This window comes from Mirounga angustirostris, unplaced genomic scaffold (assembly GCF_029215605.1).
Source record: "Mirounga angustirostris isolate CCGP_5_RB_7025 unplaced genomic scaffold, mMirAng1.0.hap1 SCAF_14, whole genome shotgun sequence".
NCBI classification, from domain to species: domain Eukaryota; kingdom Metazoa; phylum Chordata; class Mammalia; order Carnivora; family Phocidae; genus Mirounga; species Mirounga angustirostris.
The window spans coordinates 64393391-64418069 of record NW_026991722.1 but is presented as its reverse complement, the minus strand read 5'-3'; the positions used below and the strand labels follow the sequence as shown (position 1 = coordinate 64418069).

The window sequence follows — 24679 nt, the reverse complement described above, 5'->3', positions numbered from 1 at the left end:
GATAGCTCTTTTCTCTTTTTTTTAAATTTAGTCCTGGATAATATTCCATTGTCTGGATGTACCACAGTTTACTTGTCCATTCCCCTACTGGAGCACATCTTGGTTGCTTCTCGTGGCTTTTTATTAATGGTCTGACATGCATTTTGAGAGGCGAGGTGTGAGCATGGGGCATTCATTCAAGAGACCTAACAATGGGCGTTCCACATACACGTGTTGCCTTCTGTCAGGAGGATTCCCTAGTGAATTTAAAACAGCCACTGGGACCACCTTCAACACTGCAAAGACCCGGAGGGGGAAATGGACCGACGGTGCCATCTAGTGGTTGGTTGTGGCAGCGTCGTGAAGAGCCCGAAGAAGCTTGGGAGACAGAGCCCAGCAGCTCTGGTGTTGCGAGGTGGGGCCCCCCACAATGGGATGCAGTGTCCCAGGCCCAGATTATTCCCCAAAGTAGGCATAGCCAGCTGAGAAAAGCCAGAAGGCCGAGGGATAGCATTTGCATCATGTGGGTGCATTGGCTAGACCCCGATCTGCATGGGTGTAGTGGGGACCAGTTGATGTGTGAGAATTTCACTGAGACATAGGGCCCTGACCCTTATGTGGGATGCTATCCCATCTCCCCCTCCATGTTCTATGTGAAAGTGTCCCCTGAATCTCCCCTCAATTTTCTGCTGGCACAGGAGTGGTTACTCCATACGGCAATCAAGTAATGGAGTGTTGTGTCCCTTCTAGAAGGAACTAGAAAAACAAGTGAATGTGAGTAGCATCTAAGAGGCTGTTGGAACAAGGGCTGTATAGACTATATTCGGCAGATTATAACAACAGGGTACTGGCCAGTGGACGACTGAATGGCCAGCATCATTTCAGCTGTGTTAGGGATAGGACCTTAGTTGACCATGGATTAAGGTCGCAGCAATTCACAATGAGGTGCTGTTTGTACTTTCTGGGTTGAAAAACAAACTAAACTGGGCTGTTAAATGGAGAAAGAGTGGACCCTTCTCTTAATACACCTTGTGTAACGGGTCTCATCCTTGAAGTCCCTGTTTTGATGAAGACTGGGCCATATTAAACAATGTTAATGGGTCCAATCTGATGAGGCCAATAGTGAGGGGCAAATTTTTTATTTTATTCCAATTAGAACTTCATTCCCATAATGGGAAATCCTGGGGGAAAGGAAGCCAGAACCACTGGAATAATAAGGTAGCTTGTCCATACACTATTTTGTGTGTGATAATGTCCTAGAGGACATAAGGAGTTCCGCCTTTAAATTCAGTGGGATCTTCAGGATCCAGGATCAATTAAGACCAAAAACGTTGCTTGGTATGCACAGACCAATGGACCACCATGTTTGTGTAGCACGATTGTCCCCAGTAGTGCCCAGGGCCCAGGGGCTTGTTGTGTTCCTAACAAGGCTGGATTAGTTGCCTGAGTTCAGAGGCTACAATGGGGGTCCTACACCTTGAAGATTTGGGTTTGGGGAGAGAAGGTTGGATGTTCTTTATAACCTGTTCTAAGAGAGCCTGGAGCTCCGGGGTTCTTTTTTTTTAGTAAAGATTTTATTTATTTATTTATTTATTTGACACAGAGAGAGACAGCGAGAAAGGGAACACAAGCAGGGGGAGGGGGAGAGGGAGAAGCAGGCTTCCTGGGATCATGGCCTGAGCCAAAGGCAGATGTTTAATGACTGAGCCACCCAGGCACCCCAGATTTTTTTTTAAGCAGGCTCCGCGCCCAGTGTGGAGCCCAGCTCAGGGTCTGAACTCACGACCCTGAGATCAAGACGTGAGCCAAGATCAAGAGTTGGATGCTTAACTGACTGAGACACCCAGGCGTCCCAAAGATTTTTTTTTAAGTGAGCTCTACACCGAACATGGGGCTCGAACTCACAACTCTGAGATCAATCGTATGTTCCACTGACTGAGCCAGCCAGGCGCCCCATACTGGAGTCTTGCCTGAAATCTGATTATTGGGGAAGCCTATGTTGGAAATATGCCAATACCAGGTGTGGTGGGGGGCAGGCATGGACATTCTGAAATGGGGTCTTTCCTTGGTTGAAGGGTTTGGTGCCATGGGATGAGAAGACAAAGTCCTGGGGCATTTTTCAATCACACACAGACACACTAGGGCTCCCAGTCCTTGGAGTGTCCAGTAAAATCATGTACCCAATGAACTATGCTAGGTTGCTTCAATAATTGGCATCCCCCCGCCAAAGTACCCACAAGGTGAGGACACACACATCAATGTCTGTGGCAATAGGGCGGACCAGTTTCCAGGCCACACTCATTTGATGAAGCAAGGGAAGTGCCAAGGTCATGGCCATGAATGCTGGGAAGGGTGGGCAGGATGTGTCCATTTCTGTGAGTCTAGTGGGTCCCATATAACAAATTACTAGTTTGTGGGGGGTGATGAGATTTACTGGCCAATCAGGGCATCTTGGCAGCAGTTAAAGTTAATTCAGAGCCAGTATAATGAAGGTGCAGAAGCCAGGCAGTGCCCTTTTTCCTGGCCTAATTCCAAAATTGTTCATTAAATGTTGAAAATTGGATGGAGCCAAATCACAGACCTCTGTTTCAGTTTCTCCTTCTGTGATGGGGAAACTGAAGGATTCCACAAAAACCTGCTTTTTGCTCCTAATTCCTGCTTCTACTCTTGCTGGGACCTGCAACCGCACTTCACACAGGCCTCAGAATGCAAACAGTGTACGTCCTTGTAAGGGATGAGGTGTTAATGATTTCTCTAGAACAGATAACATCTAAGGATGGGACCAGGTGAGAATGACCAGGCAAAGCCATCATACGTGCATTCCAGATCACCGGTGCTTGACATCTCGCCGCCAGGAACCCCCTGATCCGAGGAATAGCACCTGGGCCCTTGTCTTTGTTCTAACCAGTTCCTGGATGCCTGAGAAGACTCACGCATCAGACCATGATCCTCAATAAGAAGGCCCCAGACCCCAAACCCCAAACAAAGATGAGGCTCATGCTTCTTTCCTTCCCTAGTCTCCCAGATGCTCTGTCTCTATCTGCTCTCTCTTTATCGTCAATAAATTCAGCTTTCACCTCCTGCTGGCTTGTGTTTGATTTCTGTCCTGCATGAAGCCAAGGACCCTCTTGGCTGGTCCTGAGGGTCCCCCTGTGGGTCCTCGGACCCAGCCTGCTGGCAAAACTTCTCCCCTTGCAGAGAGTGTGTGTGGTCTTAGGATATACTTCAGAGATATCCTGTAGCTTCTATAGTTCCCTTAGGATGTGCTCATGGTTGTGGGCTGCCTCTTCCAGTCCATATCGTCAGTATTAGGCCACCCCCTCCACCAACGGTGATGACTACCCTGGGAGCCGAGATGCCCTTTAGCACAATTACTAAAGTTGGTCCATTTTACAATGATCTCCATTGGGTTATGGTGTCATCGGGCCCTTTAGAAAGGCCCCAGGGTAAAACATTCAGGTCAAGTTTTTTAAAAAATAGAATTTAGGGGCCCCTGGGTGGCTCAATTGGTTGGGCATCTGCCTTCAGCTCAAGTCATGATGCCAGGGTCCTGGGATCGAGCCCCTCTTCGGGCTTCCTGCTCGGCAGGAAGCCTGGTTCTCCCTCTCCCACTCCCCCTGCTTGTGTTCCCGCTCTCGCTGTCTCTCTGTCAAATAAATAAATAAAATCTTTAAAATAAATAAATAATAGAATTTATTTATTTTATTTTTAAAAGATTTTATGTCATGATCTCAGGGTCGTGGGATTGAGCCCTTAGGTTTCTCCTCTAGTATAAAGGGTCAGGGGAAGGTCTCTTACTGTGAGCGTTGGGTGTGTCTCAAGCAGGCAGACGCTTGTTCTACAAGGTGCCGATACCCTGGGTCATATGGCACCATTGGGAGGGCACTGTGAGGACAAGCAGTCACCAGATGATGTGCTAGGGGCCACAGTCTTAAGAGCAGATGGCTCATTGCGATGCTTTGCTTTGCTTCGAGGCCAAAATGCCTTTGCATCTACTGTATGGAGATCCTGATTCTTAGCACAATAGGTGAAAATGTGCAAGGCATTCCATGGCACAAACCCTTAGGGAAAATGGCCCCACATGTTTTCCCCTGGGCCCTCCTAAAGGGCCGGAGGACACCTGGGCAGGAAAGCATTGACTCAGCAGGCCTGGGTCGCTCAAACCCTGCACATCCCAAAGAAAAGCCTTCCTTCAGATCATCTCTGAGCCCTTAGATTGTTCTGTGGGTCAGAGCGTTCATGTATGCCTGAGGCCTTGGGCTCTGTGTCCCAGTTTGACCAGAGAAGTTTATCCCAAGAATGCAATTTATTGTGAACGTGTGCTTTTGCTCTGGAGTGGGAGGGGAAGGTAGGAGCTGGAGTCAGTCCCGTGGGTGCTGTGTGCCCCTGGCCGCTAAGGCTTGCTGTGCTTTCCTAGTCAGCAGCCTTTGCCCGTGTGGTCATGTGTTGCTGGGAGATGAGCATGGTCCCGTGCAATTCCACTGCAGGGGGATACCAGGGGGTGCGTCCCTGACCTCTCCTGGCTGTTGCCCCCATGTGCATTTTTCCTTTGCAGATTTGAATCTGTATCCTTCCACGGTAATCAACCGCAACTCTTTCCGAGCCTCGTGAGTCCTTCTTTTGATCATCAAGCCTGAGGGGGTCCTGGGGACCCTGACACAACTCACCATAACTCAGTGGGGATCATTGCAAATGGACCCACAGTGACTATGAGTCCTCTGCGGTACAGCTGCAGATAAACATGCTAAAGGGCTTCTCTGCTCCCAGATTCACCCCGGGGCCAATAAAGCCAATGAAGTGATAATCGCCATTGGGTGCACCCTGAGAGTGGTGCTGTTGATTAGACTCCCTGCAGAAAGATGTACCCTACCAGGGGCAGGGGAGAGGACTCCCCTGAGAACACCCCATAACCACCCCCAAAATGATCTCATAAGGGGAGGAAACTGAAATGGAAACGGACATCTCCAACTTGACTCCATTGGAAATTCAAAATTTTACTGAAAGGATTTACACAATTAGAGTATGAAAAGGGTGCCAGTTGGCTTTTTGCCTAAATGATACTGGCTTGGAATTAACTTTAACTTCTGCTGAGACGGGCCGATTGGCCTGCAAATCTGTGGTCCTCGAATGAGTAATTATGGGCTCGTGGGACTCGTATGGGCACAGCTGTACAATTTCAGTTGGTCCCAGCATTCATAGGTGTGAGCAAGGCATCCTTTTCCTTGCTCTAAAAGGTATGCATGGCATGAAAAATAGCCCACCCTAATTCTAACCCCAACTCCCACCCCAGCCCTAACCCTCACCCTATTCCCAAACCCCCAAACGCAACCTGAACCACAACCCTACCTGGGGTCTCGCGTCACCTTCCATGGCCCCCATCCTGACTAGCAGAGTCTCTTGGACCTCTGGTGCCCTGGTGGCGCAAAGGCCGACTCTCTTTTATCCCACTGCCCTCATTCTTAGTTGGCGGTCTCTGCCTGTGGCTCCCACTGGTACCGCCTCCCTGGAGGCAGACTGGCAAGGAGCAAGGCTTGCTGCCAGCCCTGGGGTGGAGGGGGTGGGCTTGGCTGGGAGCAGGTGTGTGCTCCTGGGCTCCCTCCTGTCAGTCACATCACAGCTTTGGTCAGGATAGGAACAACAGTGTCATTCTGGAGAAGAGCTATAGGAAGAGCCATGGACCCTATATTTTGCTCATTGTACTAGTTACAAAATAAGTATCTGTTGTTTAAACAATTCACATTAAGTCAGTCCTAACTCATCATCTAGAAATCTGTAGCATCTGGTGCATCTCCTTGCAGACATCCTGTAAATTGGGATCCTCTATGGGTTCCATCCCAGCCACCATGCCATATTCTCAGGGAGGCCCCCCACCTCCATTTCACCTTTTTTTTTGAGCAAGCAGGAGAACGATCCTAGCAGTGGTGTCTAGCCGCTGAGAGGAGCTGAATTTGGGGCAACGCTTCCTGCCGAGTGCAGGAGAAATTCCCATCCCAGGTTATTCACTGCCAGGCAAAACCTGAATGAAATCTTGGGCTCCCTGTTGAACAATTCTGCTTGTTGCACCCAAAGCCCTAGAGAAGTGAGTTCATGTGTAGTAAATGTAAATGCACCCCTGGTGAATGGGGTTTATTTTAGTAATGCAGAGAAGATAGAATGTTAAAAAATCTTTTTATAAATCCAATTATATCTTCATAACAAGGTAGGAAACCCACAGAATCATTTTTGAGGTATGCCAAGAAGGTGTTTGGTAAAAATCAGCATCCAGTCCTGACTTTTTAAGTCTTAGCAAATCAGGTCTATAAAGATAGTTCATTAATGTGATAAACAAGCAGTCATGGCCAACAGTTGGTATTTCACCTAATGGTGAAAGAGCAAATCTGTCTCCCTTCAAGTCAAGATAAAGGTCCAGATGCTGTGCCAGTGAGGAATGAAACAACTGTGAGGAATGACAAATGGACTTAAGTTGTTTATTTTCTTATGCACAAGAACTCAGAAAGTTGAATGTTGGTGGCTGAAATAGCTGCTCAAAAATTTCTTCCAAGGCCTAGGATCCTTCTATTTTTCCATTTCACTACATGTGACTTTTGTCCTCAGTTATCTCATGGTTACAAGATGGCTACTATACCTCCAGGCATTGCATCCAAGTTCTAGGCAGGAAGAGGGGGAGGGGGAGGAATACAAAGCAAAGACTTTCCCCAAATCTTAGCAGATTTCCACCTGAGCCTTGATGTTCAGAATTGGGCCATGTGGTCACCCCGGCTGTAACAGAATCTTTAGAGGTCAAAGTGTTTTGAGGTGACACACGTTGGTCCCCTACCCCAAATAGAATCTGCCACAGATGACCACTGCCACCAACACTGAGTGCTGTTCTGGAAGCACTAGCCAACGTGGGTTTTAAAAAGAAACAAAACAAAAGGCTATCTATATGAAAAGGAGAGGCAAGCTTTTTATTTCCAGGTTATATGACAGATTACCTAGAAAGTGCAATAAAATAGTAAATTGTTAGAGACCTAGAATAATTCAATGAAGTTGCTAGATATAAAATAAATATACAAAAAGATATATACAATCAATAGTTGTCCTACATAAAACAGAAAGACCCGACTTAGAAAACCCACAAAATTAGAATGAACTCAACAATAAACATATGTATTGAACATATATGTAAGAACACCTATGAAGAAAAAACTATACGGCTTTTCTGGTGGTTAGAGGCAGATTTGAATGACTGGTGCTTTGATGTGAAGATTGAATGTTATATAGGACTGTTGGAATTCTTCACACACTAGTTAATTCTAATCAAAATCCCAATGAGGTGTGCAGGGGCAAGAAGAGGTTGAGCTCTGAGAAAAAGAATCCTGGGTTATCTGGAAGAACAGATTTTTAAAAAACCCTTTAAAAAGCCTACTGAAAATACTGTCCTGGTCAGTCCTACTACATATAAAGTGAATTATGAAGCTACAAACAGAAAAGAGAGGTCTAAGGAACAGTGAAGAGTGCCATTCTAGAATGATGTAGGGATCTGCATCCCAAACAGATGGATGTAAGAGTTAAATGCAAAATATGGAACCAAAAGAGGATTTAAAGAAGGGGCTTTCTAAGGGCCAAGGAAAAATATAAAGAAAAAGACCAAAAAGACTCAATTGCACAGAATTTGAACATCTCTGTACATTAAAAATGTGGTAACAAAGATAAAAATGTATGTGCCAAGGTGCTGTGTGTGTGTGTGTGTATAAGAACAAAGAATGGAATAGACAATTCATACAAAGAGAAGAAAAAGGTCAAAAAACATGAACGAGTTAACACTCTTGATGTATCAAAATGGTAAATACAAAAAGTGGAGATGAAGCCAAGTATGTGCAAGGCTGCAGGGAAAGGGATGCTCTTGGGGCCCATGTGGGAGAATTAAGAATGTTGTGCTGGGTTCGACCTAGAAACAGCTTTGCAATGTTTGTGAACTCTGCCCATGAACTCCACTTCTCAGAATTCATTCTGAGGAAGTGATCAAAGGGCAAAACGGCATTTATGTTCCAGAATTATTTATAGGTACAGATAATGATGTTCAACAATAAATGAACAGACCAATCCTGATACAATGAGAAGACAGAGAAAGATACAGCCATCAATAATGTTTCTGAAAAATATTTTGTAATGTGGAAAATGCTCACCATAAAACGTTACACGGAAAAAGATAAAAATAACATGCAGAGAATGAATCTAGTTTTGCCTTAAAAGCAAAGGCATATTCTTTGTGCACAGAAAAGAACCAGAAGTAAATGCACCTCTGGCGGTGGCCTATGAACTGATACTGAGGGATACTTTCATTCTTACAATTTCCTGAATATTTTTCCAAATTTCTTCAGCACATACATATTGCTTGTGTAAGCAGGGGAAAAAAAAAGTTTATATGTAAATGAAAGAAAGACATCAAGTCTCCAATGAAAAGAGGGGGAAGGGTATATTCAAATTATTTTCAAGATAAAAGACCAAGAATCAAAGCATGTTCAATATCCAACCTCATTAGCTATTGAAGGTGCAAAGTACAGTGATAATAAGGTGCCACTCAGCTGAGTACCTCGAAGTACTCACTGCAGGGCTGACAGCAGCCACTGTGTCCAGGGCCCCACAGAGATGTTTTCATTTTAAGTTCTTTTGAAATAAGGAGAAAAATGAGTGTGATAATGATGAATTAAGCCCAGGCTGTATTTGTCTTTTACAAATGCAGCTGTACAATAGGACTTTTCCTACTTGTCAGATAAGCGACTGTGACTGCCACGATGCGACCCTGGGGACCGTGTTATGGGAGGCCCGCTTGCACACTCTGGAGGAATGCAGTGGGGTGGCAGGTGCCCAGGAGCATCGCTGTGTGGTCACCGTGCCCTGAACGAAGACGGTCTGGACACCCAGCTTTGAGCTGGGAGGCCCCCGTCTCGGGAGATGCCATGCGGGGGACGTTCCTACCTGACCACTATTGCTGACGATTTCTTCCTAATGAAATGGTGTGACTTTACACACCACCAAAACCATACAAAAATGATTCCTGAGGTTGTTCATTTCCTTTATCTCAAAATTTTCACTTTTAGAAATCTGAGAAAACGCTAAAGAAGTATAATGCAAAAAGATGCTCTATGAAGAATGGGTTATAACAGTGAAATGATCTATAATAGTGAAAACATGGAAATAACCTCAACATTCAACAAAGGAACATCTAATGGATGTTCTCCACTGAGAATTATAACTCCAGACAGTTCAGTTACGTGGGGAAAAATTCTGCTATGCAGCTAGGTGGAAAAAAAAGATTAAAATGATATATACACTATATTTGCAGTAATGTAAAAATCCATTTTGAAATAAGCAGAAGGTAATGTATCAAAGTGCGAAATGCAGTTTATTAGGAATTATGGGGGTCTTCTTCCTTACTTCCACATTTCCCGAAATGTAGTTATTTTGCTGCCATAATTTAAAAAGTATACTAAAAAGCATTTCATAAACTATAGCTCTCTATATAAATGTAAAGTATTATCACTGAGAAAGCAGCTTAGACTTGCTTGGGACTGAGCGGAACGAACATTAATTCCAGATGAACCCCGCCCACCGCTGCAGAGAACACGGAACAGGCTCCATGGAGGGGCTCCTCCCGTAGGGCTGAGCCGGCGAGCTGAGCTCACTGGAGCAGAGGGAGGCCCTGCAGGGTGAAGGCACGCTTCTAGACACATCTATCCCAACACTAGACCCGGGATGGACGCCGAGCACCCACCTGTGTGCTCGCCATTTCCCAGTGGGGACTAGATGGCCAGGCCCGATGCTGGCATGTCAGGACCCGGCTGCGCCGAAGCCGGGCCATGCTCCCGAGGCAGAGGTGCTGTCACTACCAGATGACTCTGTGGTAGAGCTGCTTCAGTGAGGTGAGTCCAGGAAATCTGCCTTTTCCTAAACCCTCACCATTCAAGATCATTCTCCCCTCCTGGAATATACTGACGTTCACTTGGAATACTGTTCATAACTCTTCTGTTTGTTTTTATTATCATCATTATCATTCTAAACATAACCGCGTACAAAGGAAATTCCTGATCGAGATCATGCCAGAAGCCTGTCCGAGGACACAATGATCAATATACCTTCTTTCTGTCTGCAGGAAAGACCTATTCTCCATGTCAGTGTCTTGCAAGCTCATTAAGGAAAGCAGGACGACGGGACATCCTCAGATGGCCCTCGGCTCTTCTCTCCTACAGTGGAATGCTCGCTGGGGTGGCGATGACCTCTGAGAGAGTTGTCCCAGCGCGTGGGACATGGGCACAGGCGGCAGGGCCAGTCTCTACTGTGGAGGCATGGGCAGGCTGTGCATATCCGAGCTGCTGTGCTTTCTAGGGAAGGAGCGAGGCTGAGGGTGGGCACACCGCACTAATTTCCAGGCTCGCTGCCCAGCGGTGAAGTCCTGCCGGCTGAGGGCTGCACTGCACACAGGAGCTTTGCCACGTCCAGGGCATCAATCGGATCCACGCTGCTCACGCCCGCGCCCCCCGTGCCTAGCAGGCCTCCCGGCACGTAGTAAGTGCTCAGCAGGTGCTCGTTGAACTGGATGGCAAAGGGCTTCTCCTCGCTGTGTCTTCTCTGGTGTTCCATGAGGTGGGCGCTCCAGCCGAACATTTCCCCACACTCGTTACATCTGAATGACTTCTCCCCGGCGTGGATCTTCTGATGTTTGATGAGACAGTGATTCTGGCTGAAGGCCTTGCCGCACTCGCCACATTTGTAGGGCTTCTCCCCAGTGTGGATGCGCTGGTGCACGATGAGGGACGAGTGGCAGCTGAAAGCCTTCCAGCAGCGGCTGCAGTCAAAGGGCTTCTCCCCGGTGTGGATGCGCTGGTGCACGATGAGGTAGGAGTGGGAGCTGAAGGCCTTGCCGCACTCGTTGCACTTGAACGGCTTCTCGCCGCTGTGGATGCGCTGGTGCACGACGAGGTAGGAGTGGCAGCTGAAGGCCTTGCCGCACTCGTTGCACTTGAACGGCTTCTCGCCCGTGTGGATGCGCTGGTGCAGCGTGAGGCGCGAGCGGCTGCTGAAGGCCTTGCCGCACTCGCCGCACTTGAACGGCTTGTCCCCGTTGTGGATCTTCTCGTGCACGGTCAGGGACGAGTGGCAGGTGAAGGCCTTGCCGCATGCGCCGCACTGGTAGGGCTTCTCGCCGGTGTGAATGCGCTGGTGGCGCGTCAGGTGTGTCCTCTGGTTGAAGGCCTTGCCGCACGCGCCGCACTGGTAGGGCTTCTCACCCGTGTGCACGCGCAGGTGCATGTTGAGCAGCGAGCTGCAGCTGAAGGCCTTCTCGCAGGCGCTGCACTTGTAGGGCCGCTCGCCCGTGTGGATCCGGTGGTGCACATTCAGCGATGAGTGGCAGCTGAAGGCCTTCCCGCACTCGCCGCAGAAGAACGGCTTCTCCCCGGTGTGGATGCGCTGGTGCTCGATGAGGTTGGTGCTCCAGGTGAAGGCCTTGCCGCACTCGTGGCATTTGTAGGCTTTCTCCCGGGCGTGCCACCGCCGGTGCAGGGTCAGGGACGAGCTCCGCCGGAAGGCCTTCCCGCACTCGCCGCACGCCAAGAGGCCGGCCCCGGCCGCCGCCCCCCGCTGCCGGCTCGCCGGTGGGTGTTCGCCGCGCTCGCCGGACTTGCCGGGGCCTCTCCCCGGGCCCGCGCTCTGCTGCCTGGGGGCCGCCTCGCCGGACTGGAGGCTCTCGGTGGGCCCGCCAGGAGGGTCTCCTTGGGCAGGAATGGTCTGGGAGGTGAAGAGGGTGCACCCAGGGGGGAAATCCTTCTCCGAAGCCTTGTGGCCGTGCCAGCGCCCCTCTGGGGGAGCGTCCCCACTGCTGCCTGGTGCTGACCTCCGCAGCGCAGCCTCAACCCGCACGGGAGCAGCTGCGGGGCCCTCGCGGGCCTGCCCGATGCCCGGACCGGGGCTCTGGACCCCGGACCGCCCCAGTGGCTCGGTGATCGGCTCCTGGCAAGGCTCTTCCTTGTAAACGCCCTGCTGTTGACACGGCCTGTCCTTCACCCCAGGCCCGGGCTCCTCTTCTATAAGAAACAGGAAATGCAATCTTCCGTAAGCAGGCAGAGCCCTGCCACTAGAGCCCAGACTGAGGTCGGATAGGGGCTCCGATAAGCACAGAGAGGGCCGGCCAACAGCCAGAGTGCCCGAAGGCCCGAGGGCCAGAGCCAAGGGGCACGCATCTCGCATCTTGGGTGAGATGGACCGCAAGCCCACAAGGGGCGGGGAGGAGGAGGAGCCGGGGAACTCCAAATCGAGCCAGGGGGCCAGGGACGGAGCAGGGCTCACGGGGTCTGGCAGTTGGACATGACATATTGAGACATCGACTGAGAGACGGCTGTGTGTTGGAACTGGGTCGGGGCTGGGTGTGAACACGGGGTAAACACAAGTCCAGAAATGCTAATTGTAGCTAAATTCTCCCTGGTGCCAGGAGGGAAGAGACTGCCTCCAGACCGCCTCTCTTCCGTCTTTCCTTCAGAACGCTTGCAAACTGTAAATGTGTGCTCTGGCCCTGAGATGTATGTACATTTCTTTAAAAGCTAAATTTATCTCTTGTCAGTTTCACGTCCCTGGAGGGCCGTCCCCCTCTGAGTCACCTCTGCGAACTGTGATCCCCACCTCTCCGCACCCCCAGGCTGACTCTGCCTTCTTCTTGGTGAGGGAGGCCCTGGACCCCAGGTCCACACATACGCCCCGCCCCTGTCCATCCAACAAGTGCCACTTGTGAAATGTTTCCAGAGATATAGACATGACTTCTGTCTCCTGCCAGTTGAAGGCAGATGTCTTTGCCTGTTTTGCTCACCGATGTATTTCCAGCAGGGTTCCCCACATGCCGGTGGTGCTGTGTGTGTGTTGAAGGAAGGAAGGGAAGCAGGACCACAAGGAGGCGGGTGGGGGGTGGTCCTGTGAGGCAGGAGTCTGCATGTCCTTCCACTGTGTCCCCCACTCACCTGAACAAGCCCCTCCAGGGACTTCTCTGGGCATCTGCCACGGCTCCTCGCCTCGTTCCAGGTGGGAGATCACATCCGGCTTACAGACTGGGGGTCCTGCTTGCAGGGAGGAAGTGGTGTGTGTGGTTCTGCGTGCTGTGGCTCCCCAGGGTGGGGCTGTCCGGGCCAGCACCCAAGGTGTGTGCCATCCCCAGGGATGGGGGATCTTACACTCAGAACCCAAACTCAAGGGTGCACTCTGCGGACCCCATAGGTACTGAGGCCCTGCCCTGTCTCCCTCGGAAAGCTCCAGGGCAGGCTGGCCTCCCAGGCCCCTGTCCACCCTCTCCCTCTCTTCTGGCTCCAGCCCGGGACCAGCCCCACCTCAGGCAAGGATGCTGGCAGTTACATGCACTGCCCAGCCCCAGTGTGAGTGCAGCAACCACATCTCCCACATCCTGCAGGGCCTGCACCAGGGCCGGCACCGAAGGGAGGCTTGGTAATACCTATGGCATGGCAGAATGGCCAGACTGCACACTGGGCTTCGAGGAGCTGTCTTACCCAGGGAAAGAAGGTTCTGGTAGTTCTCCAGCATCACGTCACGGTACAAGGCCCTCTGAGGGGAGTCTAGCTGGCCCCACTCCTCCTGGGTGAAGTCCACAGCCACATCCTTGAAAGTCACTGATTCCTGGAATGACATGCACATTCTCATTTGCCCAGGACGGGACTGATTCGGACTGTGTTCATGGTTCCAAGGGAGCCACACGTCGATTGAGGACCTTAGGAATGAAGGGTTAACCTCTGGTGACCTTCTCCTGAGTATGGAAGGTTGTGCTATAGGCCATCTATCATACAGCCCCAACATACACACCACGCCGGGGCCGGGACTTGCCAAGTGGACCCGGCCTTCTAGACTGGGAGGGCCAAGCTACCCGGCCAGCCTGGGTGCTGGTGCCTCTGTGGGCTGGAGGCTGCTGTAAGTTCTGGGTAAGACGCTATGCTTCCCAGGGTTAAGAATGTCAAACTTAAGAACTTAAAAGAATAGTACAAAGAACCCAGAAGCCCTACTCAAATCTCACCATCGCAAAAGGACCCTACTCTGGACAGGAAGCCATTACCACAACCTAACGAAGGAAACTCTGTACTTATCAGCAAGTTCTGTCAGCAAGAGACCAAGGGAGCCACTCTCAGTTCTTCCTGCCTGTGTCCCACACCTTCCCATGGGACCCCTGCTCCCCTGCCTTCCCTGGGCCCGTGTACTGACCTGTGCCTACCCTCCCCAGCCCTGGTCACTGACACTTGCACGCACTCCTGTTCTAGAACCCCAGGCTCTTCTGCTGACTGGGGCTCCTCACCCACTCTGGAGCCTCCAGGTTACCATCCCCAATGTTCCTCTTGCTCTCCATGCTCCAAATCCCACCCTGGGTCCCTCTTGCCAGCAAATAAGCTCTCAAAACCCATCAGGGTGCCAACCTAAGGTGGCAAGGGTGGTTCGCTCTTTAAAGATGCGGGCGCCATGGGAGTCTGGCTTAAATTGTAGACAGGGCATTACATTAGACATAAGAATGAAGAATAAACTAAGCAGGGGAGGCCTGGCTCCCACCTACCTGTTTGCTGGGAGTGACTGGCATGCGGCCAAGCTCCCAGGGGTCACCAGGTTTCTCTGGAAACCCTGGGTCTGCATCAGCACCCATGGTCAGGCACAGGGGTGCGGAACGTCAAGCCTTGAGAGGACTTGTGACTACCAGGCAGTCGGGAAGAGTGGGGAAATCCTTTGGGGTCCCAAGAGCTTTGCCCTTTAGCTCTAAAAGTGGTTTATACTTTTAGATAATTCTCAATGTTGCTGCAGACTAAACTGTGTCCCCCTGAAATTCCTATGTGGAAGCCCTCCCTTCCAACGTGATTGTGTTTGGAGACAGGGTCTTTAGGAGGTAGCTGAAGTTACGTGGGGTCATAAAGGTGGGCCCTGATCTGACAAGCCTGGTGGCCTCTGAGAAGAGGACAAAAGAGATCCTCCCCCCACCCCCAGCCCATGCCTTCTGAGGACAGACCGCCCGAGAGCACCGCGAGAGCCAGGTAGAGAGCTGCAGCAAACCGGACCCTGCCGGCACCCTGATCTCAGACTTCCTGCCTCTGGAACTGTGAGGAAATCAATTTCTGCAGTTGAAGCTGCCAAGTCAGGGTATTTTGTTATGGCAACCCATGCTAAGACAAACACCAACATAAAACAGGAGGAAAGATAAGGCCCCTCTTTATACCACACACAAAATGCAACTCCAGATGCAGCAAGAATCTAAATGTGGGGGCTTCTGGGATACAATTCCATAAGTCCCTGGCCGGTCTGACAGCAAACCCGGAAACCAGATTTCCATTTGCTCTATTAAAGTTTACGTTTTCCTTTTTTGAAGATTTTATTGATTTGAGAGAGTGAACACGAGTGGGCAGAGGGGCAGGGAGAAGCAGACAGCCCGCTGAACAGGGAGCCCGACTCGGGGCTTGATCCCAGGACCCTGGGATCATGACCTGAGCCAAAGGCAGATGCTTAACCGACTGAGCCACCCAGGCGCCCCAAAAGTTTATGTTTTCTGCAGGCAACACTTAACAAAACGCTAAGAAAAAAGAAAAAAAGAAAATGGGCATAGAGCATAAGCAGACAATTCACAGAAGACTGGCAAATGATTAAGCAGCACATGAAGAGACACTCAGTCACACTAGACATCCCGAAATGAGAAAACAGAAAGATACCATTTCACATGTAGCAGAGGCAAAATGTTTAAAGCCTGGAAATACCAAGTGTGGGCTGGTCCATGGGGAAATGGGAGGGTCTTACACCGTTGGACAGGGGTAAGGGGGACATCCATTTTGGAAAGCGAAACCTATTCTATCATCTCTAGTAAAGCTGAGAGAGTGTGTTCTCTGTGTCCGAAAGCCCACTGTGAGATTCCTATCCAGCCTGCAGTGGCTAAGAAAACACTGGAAACATGCTGCAGCCCACTGGTAGGGATGAATACACAACAGGATACAGTGCAGCAGTGGAAACGAACACAGTGGAGTAACCTGTCCTGTGGGGAGCGATTAAGAGTGCGGCAGTGGTTACAAAAGCAGGCTGAGGAGAACTGTGCCCACTGTGATATGCATCTAGGTCTGCTGCCTGGTGGGTAAGGGCACAGGTTCCGAGCTCAGTGGCCCACGTGGGCTCCCCACTCTTGCCCTTACTAGCTCTATGAGTCGGGGGTGCCTCAGTTGCCTTGTCTGCTAATAGTCCCTGGGTCATGGCATCACTGTGAGGATCCAGTGAATTACTACTACGTGTGAAGCGCTCATCTGAGGGGCTGGTGGATGGCAGGTGCCCCATGGTGTTTGCTGTTAGTCACTGTCCTCTGAAACTATCACAGACTGAGGAGGGCAGGGGAGAAGGGAGATGTGGGGGAGGATGCACCTGCCTTTACCTGCAATGTTTCATTTTTTAAAACGATTCGGAACCAATATGACAGAAGTTAGACATTAATTTTGCAAAGTAGGTACATAGAAGGTTGTGCTTATTCTGTTTAAATGTTTCAAAATCTTAAAAATATGAAAAAGCCACTCAAGGAGGAAGAACTGCAAATTTCCAATGGACTATGAGAAGACTAATGATTTCTTGTCAGGAAAATGTAAATCGAAACAAAAATAAGGTCACGCGTTTTCCCTAATCAGAGTGAGTAGCACCAATGAAAACCTAGTATTCCGGCCATGAGGAAGCATTTCTGGTGGAGTGGGAATTGTTATACCCTTTGGGTCCTCGCATGGCAGAAACAAAAGTTCCTGCACATAAGGAAGCAAATGCAAGGCGGGGGATCGCGGCACTGTTCTTACCCCAAACCAACCAACCAAGGCATTAGGACAGCTGGCTAAGTTAGGGTACATGCACACAGGCCGGCCGTGGAAAATAATGCAGCCAGCCAAAGATAGGCGCTGTACGTTATACTAAGGGAAGGAGGCCAGAAGAAGGCGGCTACATACTGTGTGATCCCATTTATGTGAAATGCCCAGAATAAGCAAATACAGAGAGACAAAAAGACAAACTAGCGGTTGCTGGGAGCTAGAGTGACTGTTGTTGGGCACAGGGGTTCTTACTGGGCTGAGGAAATGGACTGTGGTAACAGTTGCACTACCCTGTGAATGCACTCAAAACCACCGAATTGTACGCTTGCAAAGGGTGGATTTTATGGTATGTGAATTATACACCAATTCGAACAAAGGGCAGCACTGGAATGTACACAGTACAATCCCATTTTTAAAACGACACGCTGAAGCCCTGTGTCTTGTGTACTCTGGGGTCTGCGTACGTGAACCAGGGGAGAGATGTGGAAGAGTAAATGTCAAAACTGAGGACACTGGATGCCTCAGGGAAATGTGACCATAGGTGTGGGGAAAGGAGATTAGTAACAGACTTTGCTGAGGAATTTTGTTACACAGCAAATACCGGTTCTGTAAATTTTCAAAGAAGAAGGAAAATCAAAGCAGAGCAGGGATTAGCTGTACCATTTTGGTCCGGCCGCCTAGTTTCCTCGAGCCTCAGTTTCTCCAGCTAGGGGGAAAGGACTGGGAGCAGTGGGGCCTCCTGTGGTTGAGGAGAAAATGAAGTGGGGTAGAAGTATGCCAGTCTTGGGTCCCAAGGAAAGGACCCAGCATCTGTGAGTCCCCACATGGCCGTCTCCTAGCCCTCTGGCTGGGCACACCAGGAGGCTGGAGACCCTGCCCCCGGCCCGATGAGAAAAGAACAAAGAGTAGTCTGTGCCGCATCCAGAATCGTGACAGGAAGGGGCACACCACAGCAGAGAGGCTAAGGGCCCAGAAATGGGGTGAGTTGGGCTTTGGGAGTACAGTGAGCTGAGGTGGCCGAGCTGTGCGTCCTGAGACTTCATGCTATCGGAGCTCTGGCATCAGAGGAGGAGGAGTGGGAGGTGCCGCTCTGGCCAGAGTTGGAAGACAGGTACTCCAGGGTGAGGATGCTTGTATTCTGCAGCAGGATGGACAGAGGGAAGGCAGGAGAGAGGGACAACAGCTTCTGAGTGTGGGCTGGAGGAGTGAAGCAGCAGCCTGGTCAAAATTGGCTTTCCTGTTCCAGACACAAAACAGTAACAAGGACCAGATTTGCCCTCTTACCTCAAACAACTAGTAAACTGGGCAAAATGTACAAAACCATGATTGATTTCAAGACACTGGCCAAGCTGCAGCTCAGAACACAGACCACTGAGAGAAGGGAAACAAAATGAGCCCTACAACCACCCCATCTTCCTACCTGGAAGGTTTCCAGACGGCAGTGCGGGCAGGTGGAACCCAGACAGAGCCTGTGGCCTCACCAAGTTGAAGAAGAACAGAGTTTAGGGAGTCCAGGAGATTAAAATCTCCAGGGCAACATGCCAGAGCAGAGGGAGTTTCACAGACTCAGATCTCTGGATCCACTTGAGACCGACTGAGGACCAACAGGCATGTGCCTGGGAAGAAACACCCCCAAACCAGGAAAAGAAACACCAGAAAGAAGTAGGCAGAACAATCATTAAAACTCACACAAGGCTGGGAGTGGTTTATGTTCTGACCAGCCAGAGTAGAATGTCCTCCTACTATATGGGCACTGAGTAAAGTCCCCAGGAGAGGACAGCTTCAGTGGTCTGACAAAATTAGCCCAAGACTAAAGACTTCTCTGGCCCCACTTTTTTTTTTTTTTAAAAAAGAGTATATTTATTTGACACACAGAAAGAGAGAGCACAAGCAGGGGGAGTGGCAGGCAGAGGGAGAAGCAAGCTCCCTGTGAGCAGGGAGCCCGATGTGGGGCTCAATCCAAGGACCCTGGGATCATGACCTGACCCGCAAAGGCAGACACTTAACCAACTGAGCCACTCAGGCGCCCCCTCTGGCCCCACCTGAACAAAACCTAAAGAAGAAGCTTTGAAATGATCCAACTGATACTAAGTAATTTCAATGCATCCCAGAACAAATTCCTTAAATATTTAAGGAATTCCAAAAAAAGCCAATACTCAACAAAGTAAAATTCACTCCAGCATCCAATAAAGTAACTAAAAGGAAAAAACAAGTTAATAAAATCAGAAAAATTAAGAGTATACTAAAACAGGGGCGCTCATCTGAGGGGCTGGTGGATGGCAGGTGCCAATAGTGGATGGCATTAGCCAATAAGTGGCTCAGTCGTTAAGCGTCTGCCCTTCGGCTCGGGTCATGATCCCAGGGTCCTGGGATCGAGCCCCGCATCAGGCTCCCTGCTCCGCGGGGAGCCTGCTTCTTCCTCTCCCATTCCCATTCCTCCTGCTTGTGTTCCCTCTCTCACTGTCTCTCTCTCTGTCAAATAAATAAATTTTAAAAATCTTAAAAAAAAATTAAAAAAAAAGAAGAGTATACTAAAACAGTATTTGTTTACCTCAAAAGAATGCGTTAAGGGAGAAACAGAAACAAAAGAAACACAAGACATATAGAACACAAATAACAAAATGGCAGATGTAAATCCATCCATATCAATACTTACATTAAATGTGAATGGTCTTAATACTCCAATTGGAAATTAGAGATTGTCAAATTGAATTTAAAAATTAAGACCCAACCATACATACATCAACTATAGAAACCCACTTTAAAAACAAAGAGAAAGGTAGATTAAAAGGGGAAGAATGAGAAAAGATATAATCTGCAAATACCAATCAAAAGAAAGCTGAAGTGGCAATATTAACATTAGACAAAGCAGATTTCAAAGCAAAGGACATCATCAGAGACAAAGAGAGGTGTTATATAATAATCATTACATGATTATGTAATGATCATTACCACAACATCAATTCATTAAGAGCTCACAACAATCTTAAATATACATGTTCCTACTAACAGAGCTTCAAAATACATAAAGCAAAAACTTGATAGGACTGAAGAAAAACAGACAAATCCACTATTATACTTGGAATTGCAACAGTAATCTCTCTCAATAATTGATAGAACACCTAAGTAGAAAATATGTAAGGATACAGAACAATTGATTAACACATCATTCGACTTAAGGACTTAATTGACATTCACAGAACACTCTAGCTGACAAAAGCAGAAGGCACATTCTTTTCAAGTGCATACAGAACATTTACCAAGATAAAACACATCCTGGGCAATAAAATAAATATTAGTAAATTTGAAAAAAGGCAAATCATACAAAGTTCCTTCTCTAACTACAACAGAATTAAATTAGAAATCTATAATAGAGAGGCACCTGGATGGATCAGTCATTAAGTGTCTGCCTTTGGCTCAGGTCATGATCCCAGGGTCCTGGGATCAAGCCCCGCATCTGGCTTCCTGCTTCTCCCTCTCCCACTCCCCCTGCTTGTGTTCCCTCTCTTGCTGTGTCTCTCTCTGTCAAATAAATAAATAAAATCTTAAAAAAAAAAAAAAAGAAATCTATAATAGAAAGATATCTAGGAAAAGATCCTCCAAATATTTGGAAATTAAACAACACATTCCTAAATACACATGGTTGAAGAAGAAATCATAACAGAAACTGGAACTATTTTGAACTGAATAAAAGTGAAAATACAATATAAAACTTGTGGGATGTAGCTAAGGCAGTGCTTAGAGGGAAATTTATAGCATTGGATGCTATATGAGAAAAGAAGAAAGGTGTCAGATCAATATCTGAGTTTCAATTTTAAGAAACCAAAATAAGTAAAGGAAAGAAATAATAAGGATCTGAAATAAATGAAATAGGAATAGAAAAGCAATAGAGAAAATCAATGAAACCAAAAGATGGCTCTTGGAAATAACCGATAACATTGATAATTAAATATACATTTATTATCTGACTCAGCAATTCCACTCAGATGTTCATTCAAGAGAAATTAAAGCACATGTCTATATTTGTACTCAAACATTTATAGCAGGTTTTACTCGTAATAGCCAAAACTTGGAAACAACCTAATGTCCCCTAATGAACAAATTGTAAATACCCATACAATGGTGTTTTGTGCTGAGTTGTGATCCCTCCAAATTCATATGTTGAAGCCCTAGCCCACAGTACCTCAGAAAAATGACTATATTTGGAGATAGGGTCTTTAAAGAGATAATTAAGGTAAAATGAGGTCATTATGGTAAGTCATCATCCAATAGGGCTGGTGTCCTTATAAAAAAAAGGAAATTTGGGAGCCAGACATGTACAGAGAAAGACCATGTGAAGACACTGGGAGAAGGTACCTTCACAAACCAAGAAGAGAGGCCTCAGAAGAAACCAACCCTGCTGACATCCTGATCTTGAACTTCCAGAATTGAGACAATAAATTGCTATGGCAGCCCTTGTAACCTAATACAAATGGTATATTACTCAGCAATAAAAAGGAACAAACTACTGATTCACATAAAGACATGAACTCAAAAGCATTATGCTAAGTGAAATTAGAAACCAAAGACTATGTGGGGCACCTAGCTGGTTCAGTTAGTAGAGCAACTCTTGATCTCAGGGCTGTGGGTTTGAGCCCCACATTGGGTGTAGAGATTACTTAAAAATAAAATCTTTTTAAAAAGAAACCAAAGACTACATACTATATATTTCCATAAGAAATTCTTAAAAAGACAAAATTGTGGTTGCCAAGGAGCAGGGGGAGAGGACAGACTGCAAAGGGGCATGAAGGAACTTTTTGGGTGATGGAAACATTCTAGTTTATGATTGTGGTGCTGGTCACACAACTGTACACATTTGCCAAAACTCATCAAATCCTCTACTTAAAATCAGAGGACTTTACTGTATATAAATTACACCTCAATAAATGTGATGCAAAAAACCCACTGGATTTCAGGGAGATGAGAAGGTGGGGGTGATGACACATGCTGAGAACATACCCATAACTGAGGCATGCAGGAATGAAGCATAATGGTCATGGTGTTGGCAGAGGAAAGGAAAAACATGGGCAGAAACAAAGCTCCAGAGATGTCAGAATGTGGTGCTGGAGAAAGGGGACTATCAGAGGCTACATGGCTTCTGTGTGGGGGTGTCAACTGGGAAGGGCAGAGTAGGATCTGAGCCTTGCACAGGCCTGTCTGGGGATTATTCCCACTGGGAGAAGCCCATGTCCCGTGAATCTTCATTCTGTAGGATAGGAAACAAATTCCAGGGGGCAGGTATGGGAGTCAAATGCAGATGTGTGGTAATGAAACTAGTGGGGAAATCAGAACAGATTGTCTGGGATGTCCCAGGAGAGCAAAACACTTGACTGTGAGTCTGAGTGGGGCTGCCAGGAGAGAAGAATACTCAGGAGAGGAGGACCAGTTACTCAAGGATCTAAGAAGCTGATCTTTTAGGAATAACACCTATGCACAAGAAGGATACCACCTTGAGGTAGTCACTTACAAGCACACACACAGACACGCACATGTACTTTTTGCTGAATCATTTGAAGGTAAGTTGCAGACATCATGACATCTCACACTATGGGCTTCACCTTGTATATCCTAAGTATATTCTCTTATCCAATTACAGTGGGATCATCACACCCAAAAAATTCAATGCTGATAACATATGATCTAAGATAAATCCATTTTCAAATTTCCTCAATTGTCCCAAACTGCCTTTGATTGAGTTTTTTGGACCTGTGGCCTGTCAAAGATCATGTACTACATTTGACTGTCATGTCTCTTGAGTTTATTATAGAATGACAGACCATTCTAACACATTACAGAAGCTAGGCACATCTCATAATGTTTTATAGTTATTTTTTTTTCTGTAATCAGACCCCTTTCAAGTGGGAGGTTAACAGAATCACTAAATCCTGAGTCAAAGGGACCCTCAACCCTCCAGACTTTTTCACTACTGCAAGCTCTCCTTATCAGCTGTACCCTTTTAAATACTGTGAGGGATGGGGGTGGTTTAGGTGGTAGAACAAAATGAGAAACAAGACCCAAAGTCTGTGAAAGGAGGGATTTGGGCCCTACTTAGCTGCAGAAGTGGCCCCAAGGCCAATTCCTTATTGAGCTCCCAGATCCTCTAAAACTCCAGGTTCTTCCTTGACAGCCCCATTTCAGGGTCCCCGCAGAGAGGAAAAGCACACAGGGATGCACCCCCTACCGTCACTCTTTTTTTTTTTAATTCTTTTTTTAAAATTTTTAAAAGATTTTATTTATTTATTCATTAGAGACAGAGAGAGAGAGGCAGAGGGAGAAGCAGGCTCCCAAGGAGCAGGGAGCCCGATGCGGGACTCGATCCCAGGACCCTGAGATCATGACCTGAGCCGAAGGCAGACGCTTAACCATCTGAGCCACCCAGGCGCCCCCCCCCCCCCATCACTCTTACCCTGGTGCTGCAACGCAGCCTTCCTTCAGTGCTTTCACACCCCCCTACCTGATTCCATCCCAGAAAACTCCCCCAGATGAGGACCATCCCCTAGGCCTGCATGTGGAGATGACTGAAGTGATCTCATGTGAGCTGTCATCTACATGCTCGGGTTCCACTAAAACCATTCCTCACAGCTCCTGGTATAGTGTTTCACAAACAGGTCCTGGGCAAACGACCCACCCATTGGGCTGAACGAGGCTGCAAGGGGCACTCATTTCAAGGGCACACCTGGACTCTGTTCAATTGGAGCTGTTCCCATGCCCAGAGCTTCCTGAGGAAGGGAGAGCAGGCCCCCAGGTTGGGGTGTGTGTGTGTGTCTTTGGATGACTGAAAATCCTGGGCAGGGGAAAAATGCCAACCCTCTTCATAAAGAAAGAGATGTTCAGAAGGAAGAAAAGACAACCACTCACCTCGGAACTGGCTTCCGGGAGACCCTGACCCAATTTATCCTCTGGATTCTTTTTGAGGGTAAGAGCAGGCTCCTGAGAGGGCAGAGCTGGGGAGGAGAAATGAGTCAAAGGGGCTGTTCTTCCCATAGCTACCAGGTGCATGGCTGAGCTAAAGCCCACTCCACCCCTGGCATGGGGGAGGATCAGAGGAGTCAGGAACCGTCCCCTGCAGGTGAGGTGGGGAGCGAGCCCCAACATCTGGCACAATCTGAAGGAAAAACTGCCATTCCCTTCCTCTTCAGCATGCCTGAGAAGTGGAAACAAACGGGTGTGCACGGTATGAATGCAGAAGGCCTGACTTTGTTAGGTGCTTCTGGGAAACTAGCCTGATCTCTCTGAGTGTCAGTCTCCTCAAGCGCAAGTCCACAGACCCACTGACTAGAAGAGCCAACTGTACCTGTCTCCTGGGGCTTCGGGGCAGGGGTCTCCATGGCGCCCCTCGGCAGCGTTCCCCGGAAGCGTGGGCAGCTCTGCAGCCTCCTGGGCCCCAGGCCAGGCCCAGAGGCGCGGGTCCTGCTCCTGGGGCTCAGGGACAGCCTGCAGGGGGGCCCCGGGGGGTCGCACACGCAGTCCCCGCTGCACGGTCACGCACGCGAAGCCCCCTGCGGACCCCCCACCGCCAAGGTCGGGGTCAGGCAGGCTCAGCAAGCGCCCCACACCCCAGGCTGAGCTCACGCCCCATCACCCCCGCCCCACGCAGCCCGTCACACACTCCGCCCGGGACACTGCGGGCCGGGACCAGGGCCGGCCTCAGGCTCAGCCGTCAGGAGCCAGGGGCCGCAGAGCGCGTCCGTCAGACAGGCCCCGCGGCGGACGGACAGACCGACCGACGGTCGGAAGGATGCGCGAGCAAGAGGACCGGCCTCCCACAAAAGCCCACCGACTGCCACAAAGGAGAAACCCGGCGACCGCTGCGGGCAAGTGCGCCTGCG

The 24679-nt window shown here is 48.7% G+C and overlaps 1 protein-coding gene across 2 annotated transcripts; it reads right to left on the bottom strand.

The window, feature by feature from the left end:
* Positions 1-6432: 6432 nt before the first annotated feature.
* On the bottom strand, positions 6433-24674 carry ZNF74 (zinc finger protein 74). 2 transcript variants are annotated; one of them, XM_045887160.3, is made up of 5 exons: positions 24145-24674; positions 23709-23794; positions 13509-13635; positions 12969-13067; positions 6433-12044 (listed from the first exon to the last, which is right to left on the bottom strand). In XM_045887160.3, the coding sequence occupies exons 1-5, from the start codon at positions 24176-24178 to the stop codon at positions 10381-10383; spliced, it is 2010 nt and encodes a 669-aa protein (XP_045743116.1). In that variant the 5' UTR covers positions 24179-24674; the 3' UTR covers positions 6433-10380. The 2 variants fall into 2 exon arrangements, with proteins under 2 accessions (XP_045743116.1, XP_045743114.2); XM_045887158.3 differs by having other exon boundaries at positions 12969-13064.
* Between the last annotated feature and the right edge of the window lie 5 nt (positions 24675-24679).